At 29.5% G+C, this 11,569-nt stretch overlaps 1 protein-coding gene and 1 long non-coding RNA gene across 4 annotated transcripts; both read right to left on the bottom strand.

Moving 5' to 3' along the window:
- Positions 1–2,309: 2,309 nt before the first annotated feature.
- Positions 2,310–4,140, bottom strand: LOC145087303 (uncharacterized). Of its 3 annotated transcripts, none has more exons than XR_013700767.1 (4): positions 3,713–4,140; positions 3,539–3,641; positions 3,257–3,319; positions 2,310–2,761 (listed from the first exon to the last, which is right to left on the bottom strand). It is a non-coding gene; the product is annotated as an uncharacterized LOC145087303 (long non-coding RNA). The 3 variants fall into 3 exon arrangements; XR_013700766.1 differs by having other exon boundaries at positions 2,310–2,525; positions 2,640–2,761; positions 3,539–4,138; XR_013700765.1 differs by having other exon boundaries at positions 3,539–4,138.
- Positions 4,141–6,581: 2,441 nt separating this feature from the next.
- Positions 6,582–8,674, bottom strand: LOC145087302 (S-adenosyl-L-methionine-dependent methyltransferases superfamily protein). The gene is made up of 7 exons (XM_079025240.1): positions 8,549–8,674; positions 8,041–8,233; positions 7,847–7,926; positions 7,695–7,755; positions 7,496–7,611; positions 7,053–7,185; positions 6,582–6,973 (listed from the first exon to the last, which is right to left on the bottom strand). The coding sequence occupies exons 1-7, from the start codon at positions 8,631–8,633 to the stop codon at positions 6,694–6,696; spliced, it is 948 nt and encodes a 315-aa protein (XP_078881366.1). The 5' UTR covers positions 8,634–8,674; the 3' UTR covers positions 6,582–6,693.
- Between the last annotated feature and the right edge of the window lie 2,895 nt (positions 8,675–11,569).

Below are 11,569 nucleotides of genomic sequence, written 5' to 3'. Positions count from 1 at the left end.
CAAATATTGTGTGCCTAAATACTCCAATCAAAATTTAGGAAAAAAAAATCATTAATTAAATAATAAAGGGTAACTTATTCATTTTACCTTTATAAACCAAAAATAAATGTTGTATATTTGGAAAATCATTAAATGAGTATCACAGATCTTTTTTAAATCGTTGTTCATCTCACTAACCCTAATCCCTGCTCTTTTCTTTTTTTGATCGGCAGGCACATGAGAGACCCAATTTCTTCTTCCTCCCTCTTCATCAGACCGAGAAGGCATCAGGCGATTTTCACCTTCGTTTTTCCGGCGGTGTTTGTTCCTCCGGTGGCGGATTAGCTCGTTGATGGTCCTAATATGTTCGTCTCTTCTTCCTTATTCAGTGGATACTGTTGGTGTTGTTCTCATGGAGGCGGTTCCTCCTGATTTACCGTCTGATGAGGTTTCTAAGTTACCATCTGATCCTCTGAAAGCTAAATCAATCACTCTTCTTGTCAATAAGTTTGAATCAGAAGTGATGGGATCGAAGATTTCTTCTAAAGTGGTTATGGCTGATATCGCTGGTTCTCCAATGGTTAGTCATTTCATTCGCAATCCAATTAAGAAGGAGGATGGAGTGATAGAAGGTTTGAGCTCCCCTGTGCTTGAATTTGAAAAAGACATTGAGCAACCAATTATTTATTTAGTGCCTACCAACAGTTTGTTAAAAATCCTAAGAGACAATATTTTTGTTTTTCATGTTTTTCACAGGTTTCAAGATTGGCCAAGGGATAAGCTGTCATTATTGAGAATTTAAAGAAAGCTTCATGCTGCATACCAACTGCTCGATAAAATGCTTAAATGAGGTTTCTGGATTTTCTATCCAATCTTTTTATATAAGTTTAATTATTTTTTTGGCAAATATAAATGGTTTCTTCATAAAGGTTTTTGTTGTAAGTAAGGTGTTTAACAAAACTCTTGAATCAACTTTGTTTCAATTGTATTATAAATTGTTTTGCAGGACCATGAAAGTATCAAATCTGTTAATTTTTTTTATTCATTTGATTGTTAATAAATTGAGAGGATAAAAATCTGTTAATTTTTTTTATTCATGTCTTCCGATTATGGTTTTGGTTAATTATTTATATGTTGATAATAAATTCTGCTAGAATTTTACTGTTTTATTTTAATAAAATTTTAATATTTATATGTTGATAATGTATTCTAACAGAATTTTACTATTGCATTCTAACAAAATTTGTGATAGAAATGGCTTGAAGAATAGTTTGAAGAACTGATGGGAAAGGTTAGAAGAATGAATTAAAGAATAATCACACTCAATGTTTAAGAATGTTGTTATTTTTTAAAAATTACACTTGTTATTCTTTCAGAATGTTGTTATTATTCAAAGAATCACAATTAATTATTTGGTATATTATTAGTTTAAGAATCTATTTTGTGTATTCTTTTCATAATGTATTTAGTAGTTTATGATGGACATTATGTTATTCTGACAGAATATGTTAGAATGTAGTTATTTTTCACCTCGGATTCCAGAACTTTGTTATTATTTAATAATATTCTAATAGAATAAAATTCTAAAAGAGTATCATTCTAACTAAAAAATATTCTCACAGGATAAATCGGTTATTTTTACAAATTATGTTAGAATTAAAACTGAATTAATTAAAAAAAATCATATTTTTAAAATTAGGAGAATTAATTATCCATAAATATCCGAAAATTTCCTTTTATAATTTTAGTTAATTGTCCAAAATACCCTTTTGCTAAAATTTGTGTGATTATATGGTACATACTATCCCATTGTAATATCATACACTCTCAAATCATGTCCATTGATGAATTACATCCGTTGGTCCAAATTTGTGCATTCTGGCATACATTAGTTAGAAAAAACAAAATAACCTAAGCTATATATATATATATATATATATATATATATATATATATATATATATATATATATATATATATATATATATATAGACTTAGGTTATTCTATTCAAAGTAATTATTGTGTTATTGTATGCATAAATGTAAGCCAATCATTTTTACTTATTTTAATAAAGTGATTAATACATATTATTTAATTAAATATAATTGAAAAATACCATCTAATTTAACTAGAATGGTATTTTAGTCAGTTAACATAGATTTAATGAAGGAAATTTGCATATTTTAAGGGATCAAAGATTCTACTAATTTTAAAAATCCGATTTTACATATTATAAGGTTTTTAGTTAGGACATTCTGACAGAATATGTTTGAGTATGTTCAAAAATAACAAAAATTCTTGTAGAATAACAAAGTTCTCGAACCATCAGTTGAAGAATTAAAACAAAAATTACATTAATTCTTATAGAATACATGTAATATTTGCTAAGAATTACATTTATTTTTAAAGAATAAAACTAAAAAAACTTTCAAATCGAGAAAAAAAAACATCAAAATCTAACAAAGACACTAATACATTCTAAAAAAATAATGTTGCTAAGAATCACTTTCAATTTCATGGTCCATTCTTCAAGCATCAGCTGCTTCTGTGGAAACAAATCCAATGCATAAATCAGTGAGAAAAATATCCATATTCCATTCCAACAGAATTGGAATTCGTGATTCTATTATGATAGAATTGGAATTCAAGATTCAGTTACGGTATGCATTCTATTGGAGCAGGTTGATTTTTCCGAGGAGAATCTGAATCATTTGGTTGCTGCTATTGTTGTTGCAATGGGAAGTTGTACCCTTAGACCATAACATACACTCAATGGATCACCTGCATGGATACACAATTCAGTTTTGATTTAAGTTAAATAAAAAAATACAATCAATTTTGTACCAATTTTCTAATTTAGTTATGCAGAATTGACAACAATCAAGAATATACTTATAATTTGTAAGGTTCTTATAAATTCCAAACCAAGACTTTTCACAAACTTTTGGAATGCAAAAATCAAAGACTTCATTTGAAGCTAGGCCCATTACATTAGAAAGAGACATACAAGGATTTGAGGAGGGATTTGATGCGTATGTTTCTCCAATCACAATATGCCGATTTCATTCATCATCACATTAACTATAGCAAACATTTTGGATCTAAAGTCATGGTTTTGATCTAAGGATTTGAGTTTCTAAATCTAATCCAATCATAAAATTATGAACACGCAAATTAACAAGTCCCACTACTTCTAATCACAATAGAGCAGTAATACATGAATATTTTACTAGAAGAAACTTAAAATCACAATTAATTAAATCAATGATTACTCACATAAGTTATTAAGGGATATGATGAAGCGAAGACTTGTAAACAACCGTGTTCAATCGAGCAAACCTGCAAAGAAACCAATTTCAGAATACAAAGAATTCATGAATCCAGTTTGTTGAAAATTCGTATGAACAGATCGAAGAACGAAGAAACATAGAAAGGAAGAAAGAGTTATGCATCGATTGATATAACAACAAATAAATATAATAGAAACCATGGAAAAGAAGAAAGAGTGAATGCTGGTAAAAAAATCGACATCAGGGAGGACAATGGTTCACAGCGAACCTGTTGGCTGGGTTTCGCACCGAGTCTGTAACCGTTTGGCTCGGGTTCGTTGTGGTAAACTGCATTGCAATCAACTACGAATGACTCAGATTCGTAACTCCATCTGTAAGCAAACATATGTGAAATTGACTCGAAACACATGGGTTGACCAACGAAAAGTCAAAATCGGTTCACCTGCGAACGTTCGCTTTGGGTGTACAACAACAAAAATCGGACAAAAACGACCCTTAGCTGTTGAGTGCGACAACAGGGGCGACCGATTAAAGATGATCGAATCAGGGGAGGGTGTTGATTGGGCAGTTGCAGACGCCCTTACTTTCGCGACTTTGCTGGTGGAGGGAAATCACGTGAGGTTAAGTGGTCAGGATGTTGAGAGAGGTACTTTCCCAGAGCTTCCGCCATAGCTCCTCCCTACTGAGACTCCCGATTTCAGCGCTAAACACAAGAACAAGTACCGAATTCGCTTTCTCAGCCCCCCCTTGCGATCGATCGAAATGTCTCGCTGTATAAAGAAGACAATGAAGGGCATCCCCACAAAGGGTCGCTGGTGGTGTCGATTTGTTCAATTTAGGGTTTTCAGAATCGGTTTTTAGATAAAGAGGGGAACGAGATTTAAACTGGAGAGATACCATGATTCTAGGGATTATTTTTAGAAGTCATTAAACAAATGACTAAATTAATCTATATTTATCTATTTAATTATTTAATTTTTTATTTAATTTTGATTGACCTACATTTATACATACAATAACATAATACTTAGTTTAAACACCTGAACCTCTCTCTCTATATATATATATATATATATATATATATATATATATATATATATATATATATATATATATATATATACTTTAACATTTGTTGTTATTTTTTTAAAATAACCTATTTACCTTTGGACCAAACTAAAAAATATAAGAAAATTTATGAAAAAAAATTAATAGCACAGATATCTTATCAAAACAACGGTTAATGAAAAAACTAAATGTTTGAATTATAATTATATGAAAATAAGCTTTTTATGCTTTTGTTTTTCGCTCTTTTTTTGTTTTTTGTTTTGCGCTTACTACTAAATAGTTTCCCTTCTTGCACACACAAACATACGTCACCATGGCAAGAAAATAAAGAATATGTCTAGGAATTTCCAAAAGTTTGTGAACAAAATTCCTAAAAGAAAATAAAGGATAAAAAGAGGTTTCGGATAAGATATATTAATATATCTAATACATAACTTAAATGTGAAAATTGTCCTTTATGAAAGAATTTACTAATATAATTAAACTTTTTCTTAAGTAACCAAAAGTGTAAACTCATAAATCTTGTACACATTGTCACATTGATTTAATAGAAGGTTGTGGAATTTAAAAAAGCAATTCATTTAAAAATGGAAACGTAACCATCCACAATTGTGGGTTATGACACATCTATGATTTCATTATTATGCAGTCCTTCATTTAGTTGAAAGTATTCGGAACACAAAGTATATAAAGACATTTATATTATTCTAGCATTTTGTTAACAAAATGAAGTCCAAAAAATTGTTTCTCACCTTAATTATAATATATATATATATATATATATATATATATATATATATATATATATATATATATATATATAATTATTTATTCAAACATAATGGAGATGTGTCATTTGATTGGCCTTTTGCTCATGCTTTAGTCTTTTGATTTGGACCTCATCACATTAACATGGCCACATTTCAATATTATACCCTAACAAATAATTTAATAAGATAAAAGTGTATAATTGAAAAGGGCATCACCACAACCACCATTTCATGTGTATACCAACACTTGGGACATTTTAAGCATCATTCATGTGAATACTGTTTGCCTTTTTGTATACTTGTTTTCATAACTCACATGGGGGTCAACACAAAGTGAATCCAAGAATACTTGACTTGTCAGTCTATGTGGAGATTTTTTTTTTTAAATTGCCACATTATAGTCTCTAAAAAGAATCTTATATTGAAAATAAATATATGGTCCACAAATATGTCAAATATGATTGTTTTCAAAAGACAGAAGACTGATATTCTTTACCAAAAATAAATTTTGGTAAAACCATAAAATTAGTTTATTTTAACTTATGAACTAGTTTTTAATAAACTATTTTGATATGGTTTTTGATAAGTTTATAGAGCATTTTCAAAAGTAATCCAAATATACCCTTAATTTTATCTATTTTTTTAGTTATATATCTAAATGTCCATTTATATCATTTTATATTGCAATGTCACGAAAACACAAGTGGGGTTACCCACACCTTACAACCTTAATTCATAAGATAGTTTTTCAACTAAAAAGTAAAAAACTAGCTTTCAGATAGTTTGTGCAACAAGTCTATGCTAACAGAAATATGATAAAATTTCTTAACTGTTTAATATAATAAGTTTATCATTTCACATCAATCTTACATAAAATGATAAAAAAATATATCATATGGAAAAACACATTGTTACATTTAACTGGTCAAAAATGATAATTTGTTACATTGAATATTTGAATCTATTTCAAAGTTCAACTTGGGAACTCAACCGGTTTCTTGCAGTTAACAGTTTTCAGTTTTAATATGAAAAAAAAAGCATTTGTGTGGATTTTTTCAAATACAATGGATGTAGAATCTTAAAATATTATATATAATGGTTGTATAAATAATTCACTTCTTATTTTGAAAATATATATATATATATATATATATATATATATATATATATATATATATATATATATATATATATATATATATATATATATATATATATATATATATATATATATATATATATATATCAATGAATGCTAGATATTTAATAACTCTATGTACTATCATTGACACTAAAATGATTTTTTTTGTCTTTTGTTTTGTAGTTATTTGTATCATAAACTTTAACAAAAATCACTCATAAAAGTTCAATACTTTTCAAGTCGATAAACATAAAGTCAAAATGTGAATGCGTTTCTTAGCCAAAAACAAAAACTTCTGGTAAATATACAGTGTTTTTTTCACTCAACAAAAGTAACCACATAAAGATATTGTCATTAACGAAACAAACAAAAACATCAACAAGATTTAATGATTAATCCCTTTTTAAAGTGATAACAAAAATTCTATCAGTTTTCTTTGGAATTTTAAAGTGTAATTCTAACCAATAAAGGGTAACAATGATCTTTCTCATAGTTAGGCCATGAAGTGTCGCCATTAACGAAGCTCTCATGACGCCTCCAAACTTCACTGTTGTAAATCTCATTTACTGTAAATTGCAAACCACTTTCCTTGACTTCCAGTAAAAACTCATCCAATGAGTTGCCTCTTTTAGGGCCCAAAAATATGGCTTCTGAGTGCCCTTCTTTTTTCAACAAACACTTGATAGTCTGAACAAGGCCTTTATGAAATTCTTTGAAAAAAGTACTACAAAATTATATAAAAGAATTCGAGATTATTTTAGAAAATTATGGAGTATAAAGGCGAAAAAAGTTGTATAGACTACCAATCGCTTGCAATAATGATATCAAAACTGTTGGAAATGTCTGAGAGCTCTTCGTGATTCCAATGCAACATCATTGATTTCACTTTCGTACAACCAAAAACACTTGAATTTGCATTTATGTTACGCTGAATATCTAAATGTTAAGGCTACTCAATTTTAAGTCAAATCAAAGTTGTTAAAGTCATTAGGGCGCCAGATCCCATCAGAACTCTTTAGTTAAGTGTGCTCAGGTAGGAGCAGTACTAGGATGGGTGACCCCTAGGAAGTCAGTGTCTACAACAGACTAGTCTCGTGTGTTTTAAGGCACTGGATCCCATCAAAACTTTGTGGTTAAGCGTGTTTGGGTGAGAGCAGTACTAAGATGGGTAACCCCTTAGGAAGTCATCTTGTCAGATTGACAGTATCTTGATACGTGTGCTTGGGGATGTTAAAAAAGAGGATACAATCAACTACTTGAGGATTTCCATCTGATATAACAACTTCTAATGCCTCGGTGACAGCTGCAACAAGTAAGCCTGCTAAGCCGTATCCTGATCCAAGTTCAATCACTCTCTTACACCTGAATTAGTAGGTTTAGTATGCGGGTATAAAATTATAAACAAAACGAGAATGATAATAGTAAGAAGAAACTTATAAATAAACCTGAACAAATCGAGTTGTGATAAACAATGATAAGCAAGGACTTCCTCTGATGGCCAAGAACCTGTTTCAGTAAGAAAATACATAAACATTAAAAGTGAAGACTCTAGTATTTATTATGGGGACTTATCTTTTTGAGTGTGAAGAAAACTTACAAACAAGGCCTGTGTTGTCAATGTCAAATGTGTTACAGATCTTAAAATCTTCAAGGTTTGCGTGATTGTCAACTCTCTGACTGCATTGAATTATATAAGTTAGCAATGATGGCATAAGAAGTAAAATCTCTCTTTTTCTGTAATGAACTTAAACCTAAAGAAATACAACAAGAATGAGTTTAAAGGAATCTTACTAAAGGAAAAGCTCAGCTGCATTGTGATTGGGCAATGTATAGCATACACAAGCTTCTGTGGCCTTTGGTAATGAAGGGGAAATCACTTCTTTATGCTCAAGCTTAGCGTTATCCACTAACCGGAAGGGTATCAAGCTGAATCCTTGATTCGCCTTTCTGGAAATACGCTTGATACCTTTTTCAGATTGCTCATCTGCACAGCATTTTCATAATAGATTATGATCTTTTATGTAATCGTTATCATCAATTTTCTAAATCACGTCTCGGATTTCAACATTCCATAAGCGTGAGTAATCATCGGCGTTTTGAGATTTTCAAATGTTTGAACGCACGCTATACCATTATACGAACAGAGAGAAACGCAAAGGGGATCAAGTTGAAGTTTAAACAGAGAAGGAATCTATAATTAGCAATCGGATCATTCATAACTTGCATGGTCAAATTCATAACTTAGAATCAGCTCATATCTCATTTGTAGGTCAAATCGTGTGGCAGATTCGGATCTTACCTGAAGCAGTGGACGAACTAGAAGGAATTAGGGCTCGACGAAGGATTCCCCACCTTAAAGACGATGCCTTTCTACCGTTCTCCATATGCTCAGTAAGTCAGAATTTTGCTTCCGTCCTTTATTTTCGCCAATGCCTTTTTCCTAAAACCATAATTAATTAATTAATTAATTATTATTATTATTATTATTATTATTATTATTATTATGACATATTGACATGTTAAAATTTGTACGTGTTTTTACTTTTTACCGTTTACAAAATTTGATTTATTTTTCGATTCATCCCATAAAACTTGATTCCTTTTTTCATTAGCGAAGTTACATGTTTACTTTTGTAAAGGTTTTGATTGAAGATGCAACTGGATGTTTAGATCGTCTCGTCATTATTTTAAACATTAATTAAAATGTGATTATTACTATATAGGATTTTAGGATGCATTAGAATTTTATGTGGTAATGTTTTATTAATAATACTGTGTGAAACTGTGATATACATAATAATAATGGTGTAAATTGTAAAGCTATTACTGTTTTTCAGTTAAAAAATCCTACCCAGACTCACTCAAAGCACATTGTACTTTTTTTTTTTTTTTTTTTTTTTTTTTTTTTTTTCGGTTTAACCACCAAAACAATTAACCTTTGAGAGTTTTTTATTTTTCATAAAATAAATCACTACATAAAAAATTGGATTTGTAAAAACAATTATAGTTTGGAATTTGTTTGGTTTAACCGTTTAAAGAATTTTCTTTTATGATTTAACCATTCAAACTTAAAAAAAAATTCCTAAAAAAAACCATATTTAACAAAGAGAAATATTGATGTTTGCTATTCAATATGGGAAAAAAACTTTGTGTGGTTATTTTGGAAAAAACAAACTTTTAGTGGTTAAATCAGAAAAAAAATTCTTTTAGTGGTTAAAGCGAATCTATAATTTTTTCTATTTTAAAAGGGTCAAATTAATGGGTCGGGTATCCCATGACAGATTTATAAATTTTAGTCATGAATCACTAGAAGTTATTATATACAAAAGCTAAACTTCCATACATACTAATTAGTAGCGGATCAAGAACGAAATCAACATGATCCATCGCACAAAAGATTAAATAAAATAAAAGACATTTTATTGATGTTGGGGAGAATCAAAATCCAAGAAGCCCAATGTTTATGTATTTAAATTCCTAGCTCATTGAGGGCACACAACATTATAATTTTATAAATTTTCTTTTAAGGCTCTTTAACCCTTCCCTCCCCTCTTTCTTTGTCAGCGTTGTGTCTGCCCTTTGGGTATCTATTGATTTGATGGATCCAGACATCCTGTTATCAATGTGAAGCATATCAAATTTTAAAATTTATTAGAAAGATTTGAATCAAGGTTGATTTGCAGGTTAATCCTTAATTGATATATATATATATATATATATATATATATATATATATATATATATATATATATATATATAATGATATTAACTTCAACATATATATAAGATGTGATGTATACAACTAGTGAGTTTGAACAATATGTATTGGAAGTTAGTGAATAACAAATTTGAGAAAAAAAACTTTACTAGAATAATTTTTTATAAAATCTGATATATATATATATATATATATATATATATATATATATATATATATATATATATATATATTCAACAAAAATTATGTTATATTTATTTTTATTTTATATAATAAAGACATAATTAAACACGGTTTTTTAGAATTTGCATGGTGAATATAAATATCAAAATGCATATGCACTTGATCCTTGTGGTTTAAAAATCATGTATGGTTGGTCTTTTTGTCAAATTTCATTAGAAAATAGACGATATGTCTAAGAAAAATGACCAAAATACCCTTAATTTTATTGTTTATGTTCTTTCACCATTTTATAAACTACATGGACTAAGTAAATTAACAGAAAGAAATTAAATAAGAACTCTAATGTTTTCATCCTCCCGTTGTCAACTTTACCCTCCAACCCTAAATGCTACCTACAACCACCGCCACTACCTTTGACGCTACCTGCAACCGATCATCATCATCATTCACCCTTGAATCAAGGGGTATCAGACACCACCCTACTGCTTCTCATTTTTTTTCCTCATCTCCGACGACTCCACCAATGATCTAACCTTATTCTCCAAACCCGTGTAAATGATCTTTTAATGTTTTTCATAAATATCCTCCTTCGATCTTCAACACATTTGCCCTTTACCAATAAATCCGTCGATGGTGATGGTGAGACTGTATCATAAATATCAACTTCAACCCTATATAAATGGTTTTAAAAAGATTTTTTTGGAAAGATCCGTACACGTTAACCCCTTATAAACAGAACTTTTTATGTTTCCAAGCTCTTATGGGATAACCGCGGATAAACAGTTTTCAAAAAGAATGATTTTTGCATTAGTTGTATCAGAAAGATCGAATTCAAAAATATTAACCTTGATACATAAATACTGACCTTGATAGAACCAACAATAAGTTCATGAATGTATTTGTTTCTAATTTTGTAGTTTCTCATTCTTTTGATTTCTTATTTTTTGTTCACATCTATAACCGTTGTGCATAATTGGAAATCCTTGTTTTGATTTAGAACATATTCTCATCGCCTTTGAATATTGATCTTGAAATTATGAGCATAATGGATTTAAGACTAGGGTTCTTATGGTTAACTTTGTTGCAAATCTTTCAATTTTTTATGGCGGTTTACACTTCACATATGAGTAAGGAGTAAGGTTTCGGGTTTATCCGTCAATCGAAAAAAAAAAGGCAGAGGAAGGGATGTTGAAGGTAGGGATGTAATCAATCTGAATCAATTCAAGTACTGGCAAGCTCGAAACTCTACTCGAGCTCGGCTTAAGCTTAATAAAGTAATCGAGACTTTCGACTTTGGCTCAATTAACTTGATTAACTCTTGAAAAAAATTACATTAAATTACAATAAAACTGCACGTGAGTTCAACTCAATTCAGCTATTTAATATGTAAATATAAATATGAATAAAACAAAGAGTAAA

Source organism: Lactuca serriola, chromosome 2, assembly GCF_051521515.1.
Source record: "Lactuca serriola cultivar US96UC23 chromosome 2, Lser_US96UC23_V15, whole genome shotgun sequence".
Classification (NCBI taxonomy): Eukaryota; Viridiplantae; Streptophyta; class Magnoliopsida; order Asterales; family Asteraceae; genus Lactuca; species Lactuca serriola.
This window is presented reverse-complemented; position numbering and strand designations above follow the sequence as displayed.

What these genes read in the sequence shown, in the direction of transcription:
- LOC145087302 (XM_079025240.1), bottom strand. Translation starts at nt 8,633, where the DNA reads ATGGAGAACGGTAGAAAGGCATCGTCTTTAAGGTGGGGAATCCTTCGT. An exon ending in TAGTTCGTCCACTGCTTCAG is followed by an intron (nt 8,234 to 8,548) that starts GTAAGATCCGAA and finishes AATGCTGTGCAG; the next exon opens with ATGAGCAATCTGAAAAAGGT. An exon ending in ATCATTATTGCAAGCGATTG is followed by an intron (nt 6,974 to 7,052) that starts GTAGTCTATACA and finishes ATAATTTTGTAG; the next exon opens with TACTTTTTTCAAAGAATTTC.